The sequence below is a fragment of the Sus scrofa genome, chromosome 16 (genome assembly GCF_000003025.6).
Source record: "Sus scrofa isolate TJ Tabasco breed Duroc chromosome 16, Sscrofa11.1, whole genome shotgun sequence".
NCBI lineage: Eukaryota > Metazoa > Chordata > Mammalia > Artiodactyla > Suidae > Sus > Sus scrofa.
Window position 1 is genome coordinate 5,177,037 of NC_010458.4, and position 20,639 is coordinate 5,197,675.

At 44.0% G+C, this 20,639-nt stretch overlaps 1 protein-coding gene across 1 annotated transcript in view; it reads left to right on the forward strand.

Annotated features, from left to right (window-relative positions):
• The window catches only part of FBXL7 (F-box and leucine rich repeat protein 7), a 409,742-nt gene extending 392,585 nt beyond the window's left edge, over nt 1-17,157 (forward strand). Inside the window, exons 3-4 of the mRNA XM_003133850.6 lie at nt 6,677-7,288; nt 13,813-17,157. Coding sequence (XP_003133898.4) covers nt 6,677-7,288; nt 13,813-14,549 — 1,349 coding nt within the window. The 3' untranslated portion in view covers nt 14,550-17,157. The remainder of the gene's footprint in view (nt 1-6,676; nt 7,289-13,812) is intronic.

A 20,639-nucleotide genomic window follows, 5' to 3' on the forward strand; every position in this document is an offset into this window, starting at 1 on the left:
TACGGCAAAGTAAATCAGTTATACGCATACACACACCCATTCCTTTTCATATTCTTTCCCCATATAGGTTATTACACAGTATTGAGTAGATTAGCCTATGCTATACAATAGGTCTTTGTTACCTGTCTATTTTATACATAGTAGTGTGTATATGTCAATCCCAACCCCCTAATTTATCCCTCCTATCCCACATTTCCCCTTTGGTAACCATGAATTTGGTTTCAAAATCTTTGAGTATGTTTATGCTTTTAAAGTTCTTTTGTATCATTTTTGTTAGATTCCAAATACTAGTGATCTCATGTGATATTTGTCTTTCTCTGTCTGACTTACTTTACTGAAAACGATAATCTCTAGGCTCATCCATGTTGCTGCAAAGGCATTGTTTCATTCTTTTTATGGCTGAGTAGTATTCCATTGCATACATGTACCACATCTTCTTCATCCAGTCCTCTGTTGATGGACATTTAGGTTGCTTCCATGTCTTGGCTATTGTAAATAGTGCTGCAGTGAACGTTAGGACATATGTATCTTTTCAAACCTTCTTAGATATATTTTCTATTCTTTCCATTCTGGATTTTGTGTGATTTACATGCATTTTCAATGGAGAGTCATTTCCGTCTCTCTAAAGACTACAAGCAATTTGAAAGGGCAGAGTCATTGCTGTGGAGGTGCTTGAAAGGGGCTCTGGTGCAGAAGGGAGGTGGGTTAGGAACATTTGCTTTATAATCTACTCAAATGCAAAAATTCCTCCCTTCCAGACCCAAGTGGGCACTCAGGCAACAGAGCAATGTGTGTTAAATGATCCAAAGGATGAATAGCTCTTCACTTTCTTTTCTGCCTCTAAATCTGTAATCCAAGAATCTGCAGCAACCCCACCTACTGAATTTAATACCCAATGTCTACCCCTATGTGTTCCTTGCAGTTTAGTCTGCATATTTTCCAGCAGATATCAGTGGTTTGTGTTTTTGTATTATATTTCAATTTGGGGGCTATATTTAGCATTCTGATATCATTAGGAGACTCAGACCACAAAATACATGTCCTACGGCAAAATGTGCTCATTTCTGCCTAAATTCTCCTATTCTGTTTTCATGACATTTACATGTGTTCATCCTTATCTTTCTTAGATTCTTACATGTCATATCCATTTCCATATTTATATTTGAAATTTACCACGTGTGTCCTTTTTGTAGACATTATACTTTTTCCTTGTGTAGCTTGTCTGTCTGTCCATCCTTTCATTCCCCCATTCATCAAATTAACTCATTGAGTCTTCCTTTAACTGATTCCAGTATCAATTCATGTACTTACTGTTGAAAAAATTTGGCTGAAAGAATGTCTGCAGAATAAACAGCAGTCTTGGTAAATTAAAAGAGCCATTGACCTTTTACATGCTGAAAATTGTGTTCGGAAAATGTATTTGTCTCCTAAGAGTTTGGGGCCTTCCTTGCTCTGATATTTCAGGGGACATTTTATCTTCAAACAATGATCTTCAAATAAATGATCCACTTTTGCAAGTGCTCTTTTCCCTGGCTTTTGCATATATTGTTTTGCAGTGTTTCTGGCCAAGAGGGCCGTGTGTGCCTTATGTAAATACCATAGAAGCAGCAGGGAAGGAGGACTTTTAAAAAAGCTGCTCTGCCATTTCATCGCAATTCCCATTTCCAGTCATCAAAAGGACTTTCTCAGACTTTAAGGACACTGGATGCGGGCATCAGTGGATTTGATTCTTGATAGAAGCTTTTGGAAATGTATATTTCATTTGGCACTCTTTTTTTGTGATTTTATTTTTTCCATCATAGTTGATTTACAGTGTTCTGTCAGTTTTCTACTGTACAGCAACGTGACCCAGTCTCACACACACACACACACACACACACACACACACACACATACATTCTTTTTCTCACATTATCCTCCATTATGTTCCTTCGCAAGTGACTAGATATAGTTCCCTGTGCTGTACAGCAGGATCTCATTGCTCTTTCATTCCAAATGTCATAGTTTACATCTATTAACCCTAGCCTCCCATTCCATCCCACTCCTCCTCCTCCCCCTCGACAACCGCAAGTCTGCTCTCCAAGTCCATGCGTTTCTTTTCTGTAGAAAGTTGCATTTGTGTCACTTGGCACTTTTGCAAGTGCTCTTTTCCCTGCTCAAAATAAAGCCTGGCAGGGTAGAGTTCTTCCCTATACTATCCACGCATCTCACCATTTGCCTAGGGAGATGGTAAAGGAAGGTGTAGTATAATGGTTAATGTTTATGTAAATGTATCAAAAGTATACAATGTATTATAAGTAGCAAGGATGTCACATCCTCTCAGAGGTATTGTTATACTATGCTGTTGCCCAATGGGGATTCATTTTGCCCTCAAGGCATCGGATAGGTGGAAGTTCATTTGGAATAGGTATTCACAGAAGAAAATGTGTTCATTCCTACAAAATATTCTAAATTTCCAATTCTAGCTTCAAATGAAGTCAGCTTTCTTTCTGTTTTGGTTTGTACTGCAATGTCCTATGGCCAGGAGGAAGGTCTTGAGTTTCTTCCAACTCTACCATCTTTAGTACTTGTCTTTGATCTTTTCCTCTCTGAGTGTGTGTTCTGGTTTCAGGGTACCAGGTCGTCATTTCTAAACTCTATCAGAAAAATTAGCAGCTATTGCCAAGGTCATTTAGCTGCCAGTCCTGTGCAAAGAACATAGGAGGAAAAAGTATGTACAAAGAGGACTGACTCTTTCTGCAGTGCCTTGTGCAAATGGAATATTGGACTTGGTAGGTGGAAGTGTTCCTTGTTTTGAATTGGATGCCATACTCTATTTTCCTGACACATGGACATTTATACTCTGGCACTCTTGTTAGGTCTCTGTAGAGAAACTACTTCTGGTTCTTATGAAGCATACCTTGGGACAGTAAAAGTCTCTAAGTATCAAAAGGGTAAGACAGAGACAGACTGCAGCAAGCCATGCATATTTTATCCAGAAGAATATTTACTTCCAAATTAAAAATATGTGTTTATATGTGTAACCTGTGCATGTGTTTGATGAAAAGCTATATATTTCTCCAAATATATACAGATATATATTTCTTTATATAAAATATTAAGAAAAGATCCTTTATGACAACATCCAAATATGTATCTCTAGTTGTGACTTGTCTCTGTCCCTCTGTTCAGGCTGCTATAGAAAAATACCACAGACTGGATGACTTATAAACAACAAAACTGTATTTCTCACAGTTCTGGAGGCTAGAAGACCAAGATCAAGGAGCTGGTAGATTCAATGTCTGGCAGGAGTCCACTTCCTCATAGGTGTCTGCCTTCTCACTATCACCTTACCTGGCAGAAGTGAAAGCTAGCTCTCTGGGGTCCCTCTTATAAAGGCACAAATCCCATTCATGAAGGTTCTACTTTCCTGTCCTAATCACTGCCCCACCCCCTAATACCATCGCTTTGAGGGTTAACATTTCAACATGTGAATTGGAAAAGGATAGAAACAGGCCATAGTGTTACTCGTCCTGCTCCATTATTTGTGCAATTATCAGGTGCTGTTTATTCTATTATGATAAATAGTATCCTTTCAGAAATTCTCTGAGGATTCTTGATCTGCTGCAGAATAAGTAGGAAAAACTCAGAGAATCTTTGTGTATGGTCTGGCAAAAGAGGCATCCAGCTTTCCTGGCCGAAATCTCCCAGACTCCCCTGCTCTCTCCCCATCTCACGAGCAGTGCAAAGGAATCATGAATTACTGCTAAAAATCCCACTTCTCAGTGCTAGATAGGAGAGTCTTTACTGTGCGCCTGCATCCTCCCAGGGCTGAAAGTTCCCCACCCCCAGAGGTGCCAGACTGCCATCTCTTTCTAAGTGTGAATTTCAGTAATGCTAGGGCATGATTACTGGCCAAGAAAAGAAAGAAAAAATGAAAAGCATTACTAAATGCACAGCAGTGTGCCGGACAATCTGAATGCATTACTATTATCCAGTGCTGGGAGTAAGAAAGAGTGATAAAAACTACACCAGTTATAGATGCAGGTTTTAAAGGTTTTAGGAATCCACCTCCACCCACACTGGAAGTATAATTCATTTGTCAGCGACCTCAATCAAGCTGTGCAGATGTCCTCAGAACATTGTTAAGTGCCTTCTCTTTCAGAATGAACAGAATGTAGGCATCAAGTGAGAGTCAGAGCCCTCACAGCTGCTAAAGTGTCAGAGCTGAAAGCCTAGCTCACCCTTCCTTTCTGGTCCAAAATAAGCTGTTCACCTGCCTAAGAAAAACCCTCACTTCATAGGCAGCTGTTGGAGTTCATGTAATGTACCATGGTAGCTTGGGTAGCAGTTTTGAAATCCCTAAGTGGTATAGACTTAAGGGTTTTCTTAAAGATTTTTACTATTTATTTTAGTTGATTACAACAGAGAGAAGTACATATTTCTTTTCTTATGAATGAATTAAAATGCAGTATGTGTACCACCTGGTACAGAAGTACATGGCAAGCTAGAAATTAGCCTTTTTTAAACATATAAATATTTCCTTTCAATTTAAGACATTTATGTGCACGTACTATGCACCATAAGTCATGTCAGGTGCTTCCAGGACACAAATAAGAAACGGATTTGATCCTTGTCTCACAGGAATTTTGAGTATAATAGGAGGGGTGTCCATCATCTGTTGTCACAGTAATGCTGTGGTACAAATCACCCAAAAGTCAGTGTTCTGGCTCACACATCTGTGCTTCACCTGGGCACCGGTTGACTCAGCTGGGTTTGGGTAAGCTCGGCTCTAGGCTACAGGTTGGGGTTAGTTCTGTCTGCTCAGCTGATGTGATAATGGGCTTCTCACCTCCTACGATCACTGGACCAGCCGAGCATGTTCTCCTCATGGTGAGGCAAGCCCCACCACACAAATAGCTTTGGAAAAATCATATCACCTACCATTCACTGGCCAAAGCAAGTCACATGGCCGAAGCCAACATCGCTGGCCCCCCAAAATAAACTCTGCCTAGGAAGACTGCAAAGACACATGACAAAGGATATGGGGATATAGGGAGAGATGCAAAAGTGAGAAAAATAATATAATCTAGAACATTAGGGAAAGATAAATTCACACATACCTATAACAAAGATTGGGCATTTCAAAAAGGAAGGGACTAATTATATCTCAGAGACACTGAGAAAGTATTATTAGAGGAAGTGGCATTTGTGCCCAGTCACAAAAGGTGTCTGCTTTTCAAGAAGCAGCAGACAAGCTGCATGTGTATGGAGGTGGCAGGAAGACAGACAATAGTTCAAGGATGCTTCAGGAGCAAAGTTGCGGACATGAGTAGGATATTTTCAGTGTGAGGTGGCAGAGAAGTAAATTCAAAAGAAAACATAGAAGGAGAAAAAGGTTATCAATAAGAAAACTACAAATAGATAGCAGAGATGTCCTGTGCTAGAAGTTCTTGTGTTGTATATTATTGCTGGAGGTCTTTGAAAAAACGAGTGTTTGAAAATTCCCAAGGTACAAAATGTGAAAAAGCACACAAGGGTGGAATTTTTGCTTGCATCTTTAGAGCTATAATTAGAGCTGGAAATGACTTTAAAATTACCTAGCCCAACTACTTACTTCACAAATAAAGGAATGTGTGTGTGTGAAATATATATATTTAGAAAAAGAATGTCTTCCTAAATAAATCTACCCATCTAAATATGCAAAATCAATATATTTATACATAGAATAAATTCCTTCATATATACAATATATATATACACATACACACACACATATATATATCAAGGTTGGGGGCATATATGAAATGAGCAGACTTAAAATGGCATTGTAGAGAACTCTCAATTCCTCATTAACTTAAAAATCACTTGTATCCTCATGAAGTGATCTTTCTGGTTTCTGGTTCCAAAGTACAGTCAAATTATTCAAATGCAAAGGGAGGAATTATTAATAAAAAAGGAAAATAAGTATTACCACAGACACTCCAGTCATGGGAATACCATCCGAAGTGCCTAGTCTAACAAAGGAAAGAAGCGGAGTGGCTTGGCAAGAATCCAGACCAGAGAGTTTGAGGAACCAGTTATTCAAAGATAGGAGACTGGACACTAGGGGGCAGGCGAGAGAAAAGACAGCCAGTGTTCTCTGAACCCACTGACCTGTTTCTCTTGTGAAACACATTGCTCTCTTTTGTAAATAAAGCAGAATCATCTGCGTAACAAAAGTATAATTAGGAAAGTAAATCAGTTTGTGTTTGTAATATATAAGCTTTCTTCCCAGTATAGAAATAAGGAAACTTTGAAGTTGTACCCATTATAATTACCCTTTGTGGAGATCAGAGGTCAGCTATAGCTTTCAGGCCAAAACAGCTGATCTGCTTTTACAGAACAAGTTTTATAGCCATCACCGCTCCTTTACGTATTGTTTTTGGCAGCTTTTGCCCTAAAACTGCAGGGTTGAGTAATTGCAACAGAGACAAGATCCATATGGCACTGCAGCAGTGCCTCTTATCTGGCCCACTGGTGTAGATATTGGAGGATTAGCCCTTTCTCTGGAATGGGTGAAACGTGCATGTGTTCCACTTCCGGTGATGGATTGAGGAGGGGTCTGCTTGGGAAGGAGTGTCACCTCTCTTGCCTCCTTCCCGGGGCTCGGCTCAGGCCATCCTTACTTAACCCTTTGCTCTCTGTCCTTTGCCAGACTCCGACCTGAGCATGCGCACACTGAGCACGCCCAGCCCAGCCCTGATATGTCCACCGAACCTGCCGGGGTTTCAGAATGGAAGGGGCTCATCCACCTCCTCGTCCTCCATCACCGGGGAGACGGTGGCTATGGTCCATTCCCCGCCTCCGACCCGCCTCACGCACCCGCTCATCCGGCTGGCCTCCCGGCCGCAGAAGGAACAGGCCAGCATCGAGCGGCTCCCGGACCACGCCATGGTGCAGGTCTTCTCCTTCCTGCCCACCAACCAGCTGTGCCGCTGCGCCCGCGTGTGCCGCCGCTGGTACAACCTGGCCTGGGACCCGCGCCTCTGGAGGACTATCCGCCTGACGGGCGAGACCATCAACGTGGACCGCGCCCTCAAGGTGCTGACCCGCAGACTCTGTCAGGACACACCCAACGTCTGTCTCATGCTGGAAACCGTAAGCGTCAGTGGCTGCAGGCGGCTCACGGACCGAGGTCTTTACACCATCGCCCAGTGCTGCCCGGAGCTGAGGCGGCTGGAAGTCTCGGGCTGTTACAATATCTCCAACGAGGCGGTCTTCGACGTGGTGTCGCTCTGTCCCAACCTGGAGCACCTGGACGTGTCAGGTACGTGGCCAGTGACCTGCCACTGCGTCGCCCTTCCCAGTGCAGTAGAGGACGTTGTCACCTGGAAAGGGTTCCCTTTGTGATAGCCATTGGGAATGACGGTAAGGAGGCTGGCTCTTCTTCCTGAAAACTTTCTGGAATCACGACCTTGCAGGCCAGAGGTATCCATTTCATCAGATGATGTCAACTTCTTAGAGGATTGAGAGGTGGCTTTTTGTTCGCCAGGTCAAGTTAGTGTGACTGTTAAGTCTTCTCCCCATAATTCTCAAAGTAATTTCAAAGCAACCATAGATAATGAACGAAATAGCTACTGGTAAATAAACAGGAGCCAACGATCTAACTCAAATAAAAGTAGTTTTGGGGTTCGAGTTGTGGCTCAGCGGCAGTGAACCTGAACCCAACCAATATCCATGAGGACACAGGTTCAATCCCTGGCTTCGCTCAGTGGGTTAAGGATCCAGTGTTGCCATAGGCTATGGTGTGGGTCACAGACATGGCTTGGATCCTGCATTGCTGTGGCTGTGGCTGTGGCTGGCAGCTGCAGCTCTGATTCAATCCCTAGCCTGGGAACTTCCATAAGGCTTGGGTGAGGCCCTAAAGAGACCAAAAAAAAAAAAAAGAGTTTAGAAACTGCCCTGACCTCCCCTCGTTATTGTTCCATGGAGCCTGAGAGCTGGGTCTGGCTGAGTCTGTGCTGTGGGCCATGCCTAGGACTGCTGGCCATCTTGTAGACATTAGGGAAAAATCCATCATGGCCAAGAGTCTCCTCATATTTCACCCCTACTCGCCTCACCTGTGGGTTGATTTTGCATCTTTTCTCAAACAGAATTCTGGATTACAGAGGGAAGAGGTAGGGCCCTCCAAGTGGAACCTTTAGTTCTTTCTAAAAATTAGGGAAATCCCAGTATGGCTGCTTTGCTTGAAATCTCCTCTCAGGCAGGAAGAATTAAAACCCAGACTCGCACTTAGGCGCCAGACACGGATCCAGCCGGACTAACAGCCTTTCTTTATCTCATCTGCTGCCCAGTTAAAAGACGAACATTCAAACATTCGAGAGGCTGAAAAGTGCGAGATGCCTCAGGGAGTTAAAGAAATAAAGAGAGTGAGCCACCACCTCAGGGATTGCGGGGGAGGGGTCCAGAAGTAAAAACCTCTGTGACAAGCTAATAAACAGAATTCGGGATTTACAAGCATCTGAGGGGAATGATAGCCTTCAAGAAAATCTGAGGTAAAAGTCGGCGCTCTGTGCTCACTCTCGCTTTTGAAAACCGACATCTGAAAATATTTCAGATGACAGTCAATTATTTTTCGCAGATTCTTTCCCTTGCTGGAAAGCAACTCTTTGCTCCCCTCCTTCAGCTGGCTTCAGGACAAAACCATAGTATCCGTATGTTCAGTTAGTCATGAGCAGCTGTTGGCATAAAGAAGCAGGAAACAAAGAGGTTTTCTTACATTTTTTCCCCCAAGGAATTCTGGAAAGAGAAAGCATTGTGATGTGGTAGAAACTAGTTTCCAAACTCTGTGATTTGGGACAATTTGCAGCTTTCTCTAGATGTGTTTCCTCTTCATTTTTAAAAAGGGGGGGGGTGCTGTGGGAGGAGGCTAAGGGATTGGATTCTTTAGCATTCTAAGATTCTGAACATTGTGTGCCTGTTTTATAAACACCTCATTTTCTTTTCTCAGATTAGAAAATGACTCATTTTGGAAGCCCCATCTTTGTTAGAGGGGCTCTCCGTGCCCCCTCCGTACAGGCTGAAAGTCACAGTGTTCCCTCTTTGTTGCCCTTTTGAAATGCAGAAATTACTTTGGCAATGTGGGAATGGAAACTTAAGGGCTTCTAACTGGAGTGAGCGGATGCTGCTTGGCCCTTTTGCTGACCATTATATAAGCTTGGTGCCCTTCCTTTCTCTTAATCTTACTGACTGCAGGACCTAATGTATTTGTGTCTCTTCCCTGCATGCATCCCCATGACCTCTTGTGATCCATGTATATAAAGACACGTACCCAAGGGATTCTCTTAACTCACCAAAGCACAGAATTCCATATATCGGCAGGGGTGGTGATGGGTATTTTTGGGCAGATAAACTTGAAAGGACCAACAAGCCATAAGGATGGATTTGTATCACCACCTCCAAACGGTCCCTCCACTTCTGAGGGACTCTAGAAATTGTTGTGATTTCACCTACGCCTTTGTTCCCTTTGGTTGTCACAGCTGGCCTCTGGCAGGGCCACCTTCTCAAAGGCAATAAACTGTAATTCCCCCAGAGGGCCATGAGACTGCCCCTCCCATCTCTAGCAAGCCCATCTTGAAAGTCATCTTTTCAAATCATTGAAAGTTACTATAACTAACTCTAATGTTTTTTCATTCTCACATATCACCTCTTGTAATGTTTAGTCAGGGTTCTGCAGAGAAATAGAACCAACCGTTTATATGTAGAGAGTTTTATTAAGAGTATGGGCTCACAGAATCACGGCATCTAAGAAGTCCTACAGTTTGCCATCTGCTAGCTGGAGACCCTGGAAAACCAGTGATGCAGTTCAACTGGAGTCTAAACCTCACAGATTTGTTCAGCCCAGGCTGGTCACTCCCTGTTGTGTAATATCCATACTCCTTAACCTGAATGTTAAGGCACGGCCCCAAGATCTGATTCCAATGGACCACTCCCATTTTAGTTGCCATTAAACCCTATCCTCTACTCCGTGACCACTCCTCACTCCCGCTCTGCCTCCATGCTTTCCCCTCTCTGGAATTTACTCATGCTAAAATTACCTTGTACTACCTGGGCTCCCTATTTGTGTGTTCAGATTGTTTCTCTCTTCCAAGAATCCCCATATAGATATCCGCTTTTAAGACTTATGATTCCCCATTGTCTGAATATTCACTTCATGAAGACATCTCTACTGCAAACCTCTCGTGCACTTCATCAGTCACATGTTACACTAGTCATTTGTTAACATCCTTGCTATATTAGAAGCCTTGAATCAGGAAACTTTCCCTAGTCTGACTTTATAAATTGTATAATTTCACTGAATCTGGGATGCCTCATTTAAAAATAATAATAATAAAGGTTAAATTGGATGATTTCTAAGGCTCTCTCCATGTCTGTAATGTATCACTGCATCCACCAGCCACAGATTTACCTATTGAACCATGAACCAGTTTATTTTCTTTTCAACCTAAACTTAGCAGATCTGTAAGAATTAAAGCTAAGCTGAAGTTTTAATTTATTTATTTGTTTGTTTGTTTGTTTATTTATTTATTATCTTTTTAGAGCCTCATCCACAGCATATGGAGGTTCCCAGGCTAGGGGTCAAACTGCAGCTGTAGCCACTGGCCTACGCCACAGCCATGGCAATGCAGGATCTGAGGCACGTCTGCAACCTACACCACAGCTCAGGGCATGCCGGATCCTTAAGCCACTGAGTGAGGCCAGGGATCAAGCTGGCATCCTCATGAATGCTAGTCAGATTTGTTTCCGCTGAGCCACAACGGGAACTCCTAAAGCTGAAATTTTGAATTACTGATCTAAAATGATACAAGCATATCAAAATGGTGTCTTAGCCAAAATTGAGCTAAACTAGTATTTCATTAAATTTGAGGCTCAGTTTCAAAAAGTAGGTATATATTTCCCTGGGCCAAATACAATATCCTTCCTGGAGTATAGCAGATTTTACTAAATTTTTTTTTTTGAAAAATAAGAAACCGGAACTAGGAGTTTTAGGAACAAAGCTTGTCATATGCTCTTGAAAAAAATAGTGTCTTCACAGGCATCACAGATGGGCAAGAATTACTGTGAACATAAATACAGCATAAGCAGGATTTCAGTCATTGTAGAGAAAAAGCCAAAACAAAGGAAGATCTCAGAGTTACAGATGAGGGTACCAACTGCCTTATGCAAAACCACGGAGCTCATTGGAGCCCACGGAGCCCATTGGGAGCCCTTGTCAGGGCAGCCTCTGACAAGTCACATCTTTGTTCTTCAGGGTTGGAATGTATGTTGTGCTCCTTCCTGGCATTCTCTGACTTTGTAGCACGTGGCTTGTGAACTTCATTATTCCCAGGACCTGAATATTGTAAGGGTTTCCTGGGCAGCCTGCCAGGAGAAGGAGGAAAATCCCCATTAGCACTATCCTGTGGTTGCATAGATGCCTTGGAGATGACGTGATAGGCCAAGGCTCAGAGCTGCCAGAGGTGAGGCACCTGGCTTTAGAACTGCCAGAGGGACCCAGGAAGAGCACAGAGAAAATGAAAAGTATATAGACAGTGCGCAGTGGGATAAGAGATATATATACATATGCTTTTATATAATGTGTATTGGTTCTGCACACTAATTATTTATATCACATACTAAAATATTCTGTATATATTTTAAATAGTAATATACAGTGAACTGAAATATGCAATGTAATGAGTGTTTCATGTGTCCTGTAAAATGTAAGAATCATGTAACATATAAGGTAAATGTATACATATAAAATTTATATACACATATTCTTAGGGAAAGGGAAGACAGAAACAAGGTTTTGGAGAGACATCTAAAAATATCTTCCTGAGCATTCACTTCCTTATCTGTAAAATGGATTGTTTTAAAAATCAAGTGAGGGAGTTCCCTGACGGCCTAGTGGTTAACGGTCCAGGCATTGTCACTGCTGTGGCACAGTTTGAACCCTGGACTTCCACATGCCAGGCTCAGCCAAAAAAAAAGAATCAAGTGAAAAAAAGTTTATAAAAGCACTTTGTAAATTTCATAATTCCACATAAATAAAAGGCATTATAATTAACTATAAACTAGACAATCAATTTTTCAATGTGGATTTACCTCAGTGATAGCCAAAGTCATTTCAATTTTGACATTTAAATATTGCAAGTTGGATTATCCCATTGTGTCTTTCTATAAAAGATTCTAGCCCTCTATAAATTGTTTATTCATTCACTCATTCATTGAACAGGTACTTAGTGAGCTCCAGCTAGGAACCAAGTGTAAGGGATACAGCAGTGAATAGTGCAGAGGCCGTTTCTCAGGCGCTTACATTCCAACGTGAGGACACAAAATACATACATCAGTCAATCAATATAGAATGCCACAGAGTGATAAAGTGCCAACAAAGTGGGAGTGAGGCAGGGGGTACTAGTTCATAGAGGGTGACTAAGGAAGAATTCTGCAATATAAGGACATTTGTTCTGAGACCCAAGGAAGTGGGGGTGGCCCACCGTGCTCTCCAGGGAAGCCCTGTATGGTGCACAGACGCGGAGGCAGAGGGCGCTGCAGCTGTCTGGGAACCGGCAAGGAGCTCAGTGGGGTTAGAGGAGGGGAAGAGATAAGGTCAGAGGTCACAGGGGTGCAGGTCCTTGGAGGCCCCCTTCGATGTGAGATTTAACACTCGGAGTGAGATGGGTGCCACCTGAAGGTTTTGCGCATGATTTGAGTTCTGTTTTCTAGACTCTGTCCGGCAGCTGTGAGGAAAAGAGAGGGTAGGGGCTAAGGGCAGGGCAGGGAGACTGGCTGAGGGGCCAGAGGAATAATCTGGAAAACACATTTGTTCTTCCTTGGCCAGAAAGATTGAACTGAATCCTTAACAAGACGGCCACCTTGTTAGACAACTAACTACATATAGTTCCCGTAGTTTTCAGAACACATCTGCACCCATGATCTGGTTGCATCCTCATCATACCCCCTTAGTGCAGGTATGCCAGCTACTCATTCCCATTTCAGAGCAGTCTTGAGACAGAAAAGTTAAGCCTTCTCGGAGTTCCCGTCGTGGTGCAGTGGTTAACGAATCCGACTAGGAACCATGAGGTTGCGGGTTCGGTCCCTGCCCTTGCTCAGTGGGTTAACGATCCGGCGTTGCCTGAGCTGTGGTGTAGGTTGCAGACGCGGCTGGAATCCTGCCTTGCTGTGGCTCTGGCGTAGGCCGGTGGCTACAGCTCCGATTAGACTCCTAGCCTGGGAACCTCCATATGCCGCGGGAGCGGCCCAAGAAATAGCAAAAAAGAAAGAAAAGTTAAGCCTCCTCTCTGAGGCCATAGAAAGTAGATCTGAACTGATTTGTGACTCCCAAGCCAGTGCTCTTTCTGCCAAACTCAGATTGTGGTCCCTTTTTTTGGACCAGAGACCATTGTAGGATAAGAACTAACCATTACTACTGAGCTTCCAGAACTTTCCTGGGCCAGGGCAGGATATTTACAACATGGTCTCATTTGTTCTTTAGCGCCACCTTGCAGGGAAGGTGATCATCCTTATTTTAATGGAAGTACTGAGAAGGATTGATTTGCTCAATGTCGGGCAAGTAGGGGTGGAATTGGAACCACTGTCTAATTCTAAGGCCCCAAAGTCTCTGAAACCCAAAGTTAAATGATGCAATGAACGGGTATTCTTGAGTTCCTTCTCTGTAGGGGCCGAAAAGGGAAAGGGCAGCGTCCTGAATCCAGAGAGGGGTAGGAATCGGTAAAGGCGAGCCCCCTGCCCCACCCCCGCCCCAGCGTCGGAGATGGCTCTGAGCCTGTGTTCTGTCTCTTTGCGTAGGCTGCTCCAAAGTGACCTGCATCAGCTTGACCCGGGAGGCCTCCATTAAACTGTCCCCCTTGCATGGCAAACAGATCTCCATCCGCTACCTGGACATGACAGACTGCTTCGTGCTGGAGGACGAGGGCCTGCACACCATCGCGGCACATTGCACGCAGCTGACCCACCTGTACCTGCGCCGCTGCGTCCGCCTGACCGATGAGGGCCTCCGCTACCTGATGATCTACTGCACCTCCATCAAGGAGCTCAGCGTCAGCGACTGCCGCTTCGTCAGCGACTTCGGCCTGCGAGAGATCGCCAAGCTGGAGTCCCGCCTGCGGTACCTCAGCATCGCCCACTGTGGCCGAGTCACTGATGTGGGCATCCGCTACGTGGCCAAGTACTGCAGCAAGCTGCGCTACCTCAACGCGCGGGGCTGCGAGGGCATCACGGACCACGGCGTGGAGTACCTCGCCAAGAACTGCGCCAAACTCAAGTCCCTGGACATCGGCAAGTGCCCTTTGGTCTCCGACACGGGCCTTGAGTGCCTGGCCCTGAACTGCTTCAATCTCAAGCGACTCAGCCTCAAGTCCTGCGAGAGCATCACGGGCCAGGGCTTGCAGATCGTGGCGGCCAACTGCTTCGACCTGCAGATGCTCAACGTCCAGGACTGCGAGGTGTCCGTGGAGGCCCTGCGTTTTGTGAAACGCCACTGCAAGCGCTGCGTCATTGAGCACACCAACCCTGCCTTCTTCTGAAGGGACAGCTTCCCGCCGCCGCTGTTTTCATACAAACATGAACCAAACAAAATTTTTTTTTTTTTTTTTTTTTTTAAGCAGCATATGTGTAAGCACCGACACCCACTCATAACAGCTCTTTCTTCCAGGAAGGTTCTTAGGAATCTGGCTTTTCTTATACCTAATTTCTCACAGGCAACAGAGGTCCAGGAAAGGAGGGTGGGGGGACAAATTTCTACTAGGAGCTTTTTTTTTTCCTTTGCTTAAGTCATTCATGGGCAGTTTCTCTTCTCAAAAAGATCTACCTGGGAAAGCTGATTGCAGTGTCTTTAAAAACGCCTTTCTTTCTCTCTGTCTCTTTCCTCCTGGCCACATCCCCAGGGACCTATACCCTGATCCCAACCACCCACCAACCCCTCCCTCTCCAAGGGCAACAGCACCTCATCAGAATAATAATTCTCTCCAGATCTCCTTCTCTTTAAACTGCTTGATTGGCCTAAACCACACTCTTCCATCCCACACATGACCAAATTCTTGTTAAATAAATGTCACAACACCTGGTATGTCTTCTAAATCTTTTTAAAGAATCACTTGTGGCAAGCAGCATGATGGAGTTAGAGGCCTGCATCCTTCCCCTCCAGCTCTACCACTTGTCAGCTGTGGTGTGCTTGGGCAAAGCACTCAACCTCTTTGGGTGGCTGCCTCCAGCACTGACTCAGAGGCCATCCTCTGATCTAACAAAGGGTTAGCTTCATGCTTATTTTAGAACTGAGGGAACAGAGATGTCAATAAACAGAAGCTCCTTAGCACAGAGCACAGGAGGCACCTACCTCTTTCAAGGGGATTGTTTCTGTGGATGCTTTCAATAGAAGTGCCAACACCAGCATCCTGTGTGTCTTTCACTCCTCTCTGAGCATCATTCCCATCCTGTTTGTTTTGGTGCTCCAGTCTCTTGGCCATCTTCTTCTGCCTCGCTCCATAGATGGTTTTTGTACCCAAATATTCTGGGCATCACCCCCACTCCACACCATCTTATGGAGGCAATGGAATTCCTCATCCCAGCAAAACCCACATTCCCCCCAGTCAAGTTGATCTGAGCGCTTTCAAATAGGAGGGAAGACCCTCACCATTTTTAATTAACAAGAGAGGCCCGAGAAAGCACACATCCTCCAGGGCTTTTCTAATCCTCTCAGTGCACATGTGGTATACATGTTCACATCTGCCCTGCAGCTGGCAGGAGCAGATGCCTCTGTTCTTTGTGATTCAGGTCACATTTCTACTTGTCTTATCTATTTACTGTGCATTTAGATTTCATCACATGAAGCCTGTTAGGGTTAAGTCCTAAATGTTTAATTGTGCCAATTGCCACCTTGTGTACCTTCCCCTACAACAATCTGCGGGTCCTCTATCAAAAAGATACAGAGCAGATTTCCAGGTTATTGAGAGACTGTCCCCTTAAAAATGCCACACGAATGGAAGAGGGAACACATGGACAAGACTCAGGCGCTGGTCTACCAACCAGGTGCTGGGAATAGAACATTGAAGTCATTGCCAAGTGTGCATTTTAAGTGGTCCTATTTGGAAAGAAATCCATGTGTTAGCCTCATGCATGTGAAGTCAGGATGCCAGGATAAATTCCATCGCTCGTTTTCTTGAAATTGAATTGCCTGTTGTTAATACACCCCATGACCTCTCTTAAATTATTCTCTGCCTCCTCCAGCAGTTCAAACAGTTCACCCACTTCTTTCTCAGAGGATCCACCATCGAAACCCAGAACTTTTGCACCTCCAAGCACAGTACGTGGGATGGGATGGCAGTCAAGCCTGCCCACCACTTGACAGCTGCACCCCCACTGTGGGCTCCCTGTGTGCCTTTGTCTTAAAGTTGGGAAGGAGGAGATAGAGTGAGATGGCGTGGTATGAAATATGGCCTCCTCCCCAAGCAACACCATCCACAAATTAGAGGTGCCATCAAGGCTGTTTGTCATGGGGAGAAAGGACTTGTTTGGCTGGGGGTTGTCTCTAGTGAGAGTCACAAGGTTTAGAACCTTAAAAAGAGTTGAAGGTATAGCATTTTCCTGCTCTGTGACTTATGACCCTGACTAAAGTCTCAGAATTTGAGAGTCAAAAAGGATTGTCCTTGACCCTTGATACTGGGGTTGGCCAAGGGAGCCAGTTCAGTACTCTCAGAATGAGAGGAAAGATCTCACATGGCTCCCGGAACCAAAGAGGCATCCAGTTCCAAACACCTTCTTTACCACCACCTGAGCACAGCACCTAAACTGTCTTCCAAACATGAGACGAAGCTGACTTGCACACCATGGCCCAGCATATACTGTCTTTCCCAGTTTCTTCTTTTTTCCCAGTCTTCTCTTCATCCAGTCTGCTCCCCCTTGTCATATGAGTGTATGACAGAACTTCCTGGGGAAACAGCTCAGCAGATTTTGAGAGACCAAGCAAAAAGCCTCAATAGGAAGTTTATCTGTTTTTAAACATTGTTTCCTTCCTGCCTCTGCTAAATTGAATGCTCATTTTTTTTTTTAAATTCTAATGTTCGAATCACTGCGTGCTGTATGACTCTAGAAAGCCTTAATTTACTACCACCAAGAAATAAAGCAATATGTTGGTAATTGGGTTAAGCGTCATTTAATACCCTGGCCGGAGCAGCCCGGTGTTGAGATGGGGACAGTCAAGAGGGAGGGAGGGACTCGTCCCTGTTGAAGTAGAGAGCAAGTCGGGTCATTGCCACTGCTGTGCCACGAGAGTTGCATCCATGGTTTTGTCGTTTCCCTTAATTCAGTTCTTTGGCTGAAACTGAACAGGTAAGTGAAAAAGCATGAGTTCAGGTCTTCAATTCCCCAACCTAATTCTTGGAGTTTGGTGTAATTGATTTTTTTCTGTGTGTGCGGGGGAGGCGGTGGAGCCTACAGCATGCAGAAATTTCCAGGCCAGGGATCGAATGCAAGCCACAGCAGCAACCCAAACCACTGCAGTGAGAAATCTTCCGGATCCTTAAACCCACTGCAACACAAGGGAACTCCCCAAATCAGGTATATTTTGGAATTTACTTTTTCACATTTTACGAAATTATCTATGATGTGTCCTGTAACATCCCTAGTAGAACCTGAGACAGCACCCTAAAGCAACCATATTAATATTTCTACAGCATCAGATATGAACAGTCTTACCATGTAAGATTATTATAGGCTATAAAAAGCCTTGGCATCCATTCAGAGCTTTCCAGATTTCAGAATTACAGATAAGGAACAGACCTGAATATGCACCCCCTGGCACTGGTTACAAACATTGGAGAAATTTTCAAAATTATGCTGACCATTGGTTGTTATAAATGGGAGGAAAAAAATCCTAGAGTGTTAAGACCTGGAAGGAGAATATGGCAGCTTGGTCTAAGAGGAAAAATTATCAGTCTTTTGGAAAAAGGCAAAGGCCAAGTATCTCATCACCCAAACCTGTAGAGCTGAGAAATCAATATGGCGGAAAACAAGTATGCAGACATGAACAGCAAACTTCATCCTTAGAAAAGAAAAAAGGCTTTAGGAGATATCGATTTTAGATATAGTTGTCCTCAACCTTCTTCTCGCCCTGTGTCAGCCACTTAATGACTCACATCAACCAATAGGACTGTTAACTGTTTTGGAACATTAACTCAAGGTTGCTCTGAGCAATTCTTGTCAAGATCCCTGAGTAAGTTTAGCAGTAAATAAAATGCATTTGCACTTGAGGCTCATGATTTCTTATACTGACATTCATTCAGAATTAGAAAAAATTCTTCAAGAAGTTTGACATCCAAGAGCACACAACATGAAACTGAAAAAGATGGAGTACTTTCAAGGGGAAAAATAATGCAATAAAATTGCCTACCCTGTCTAAATGTCCACAGACAAGCCACCAAAAATAGTGCATTGGTTCAATAGCTGGCAATCATGATTAGTTCAGGGAGAAGTTAAATTGCAGAAATGCTGACTAGACAGTAGAAGCGGGAGAGAGACTATTTAGAGACTAGGTAAATATTGCATGAGAAGGTTCGCACAGAAAGGCTGTGGAACAAAATTGGTTTACTTGCATGCTCTTGGTCAAATGGTTTCTTTTTTTAATCCATACAGAGTCCCTTAATGTTGCAGGAAGAAGTAGAGTAGGGGAGGGGACTACCTGCACCTGTCTGCAGAGGATGCTGCTGCCACTCCTGTTTGCCTATACACAGCTCCAGTTGCCCAAAGAGCAATGCAGGCACATTTAATTGAGGTGACCACCGGATGGGCAAAGTGTCCAGTCTAGGGAAACAAATACTTTCACAGACACTACACAATGAGGAATGCACCTCATGTGATTTTTCTTCCTTGAGGGTATCATTATCTCCTAAAGCCACAGGTCCATTTCATAGGGTCTTTTTTTTTGTAATTTTTTAATTAGAAAAATTTTTTTTTCCTTTTTAGGGCAGTACCTGCAGCATACCGAAGTTCCCAGGCTAGGTGTTGAATCAGAGCTGCAGCTGCTGGCCTAGGTCACAGCCACAGAAACAACGGTTGGATCTAATCCTCACCTGTGACCTACGAGGCAGCTTTTGCCAACACTGGATCCTTAACCCACCGAGCGAGGCCAGGATTTGAACCTACATCCTCACAGACACTGCTTGCAGTCCTTAAGCTGCTGAGCCACAGTGGGAACTCCTGTAGAGTCTTTTTAATTGTTTTCCTCTCAGGCCAGCAGATCAACTTGCATTTGAAACCACATGGGATGAAAGAACATCTCCGTTTGGGAGCTGGGTATGGAACCATCCCTGTTTATACACAGCACAGTTGCGGCATCTACAGCAGAGCCATCCCAGGAAATAGCTGCAGCTGGAATGCCGGTCTCATGGACTATCCAAGAAGGCTACATTTAAGCTCCAAATTGTTGCTGAGGAGTTAACAATCAGCATCATCCAGGTACCAAAAGATGCTTTGAAATATAATTTAAAACAAAATTAAAAACCTGACCTAGGAGTTCCTATCATGGCTCAGTGGTTGGCAAATATGACTAGCATCCATGGGGACGTGGGTTCGATCCCTGGCCTCACTCAGTGGGTTGGGGATCTGGCATTGCTGTGAGCTGTGGTGTAGGTCACAGATGCAGACGCAGCTGTGGCTATGGCGTGGGCTGGCACCTACAGCTGGGGTTTGAGCCCTAGCCTGGGAAACTCCATATGCCGAGGGTGTGGTCCTAAAAAAAAAAACCTGACCTAAATATTTCCAAATCTAGTCATTTCTATATTGTGGAGTGATTCTCTTTGCAGTCATTCAGCTACAAATTTTTACACCAAGGGGTTCAGTAGGCTTGAATTCTCTCCTGGCTCATGTGATGACCAACATGTGATGGCAATCGGATATTGTAATCATCCCTTATGAACAGTGAATTCCCAAGGGAGTGCCAACCATTTTCTTCTGTAGGAGCAGATGGTACTCAGCATCCCTCAGCTCCGTTAACAAAGGTTTACTGACCAGGTACTATGATAGCTTCCAGGGGAATAAGATACAATATTCGTACCCTAAAGGAATTCAGATCAAAAGATTATAATACCCTGTAGTGAGCTGGAAGGTGGGGAAGGGAATATAAAAAGAAGAGGGGCAACATTCTTTCATTCATTTATCAAATAACCATTTTCTAAGAACCTAATATTCACCAGGCACTGTGCTGGCACTGAGAGTCTTGCCCTGATGGAAATCATTTTCATCCTTATATGGAGAAAGGGATAAAGTCTAGGGACCTTCCTCAGGGAGAAGATCCTTGAGCTGGATTTTATAACTCAGCCTAGGTGAGCTTCACAAGCCGTGATGCACTTGGACATCCAAAACAGCATACACGGTGCCCACTCAGGAACAAAACATTTGATAAAGTTGATGAAGTAACTCTACCATAGGTTAAGATTATCATAATTGCCGGGACCAACTCAGCAGGTGAGGGCTGAAGAACGGGTGCTGTGAAATTTAAGAAAAGGTTAACATAAAACAAAACACAGAGACTGATCTTAATCAAAGGTGGGAACCAGGGGACTCAAGGTCTCACGGACCAAGAGTGCCACCTCAAGAAACCACACTCTTTTATTGTGCTCTTT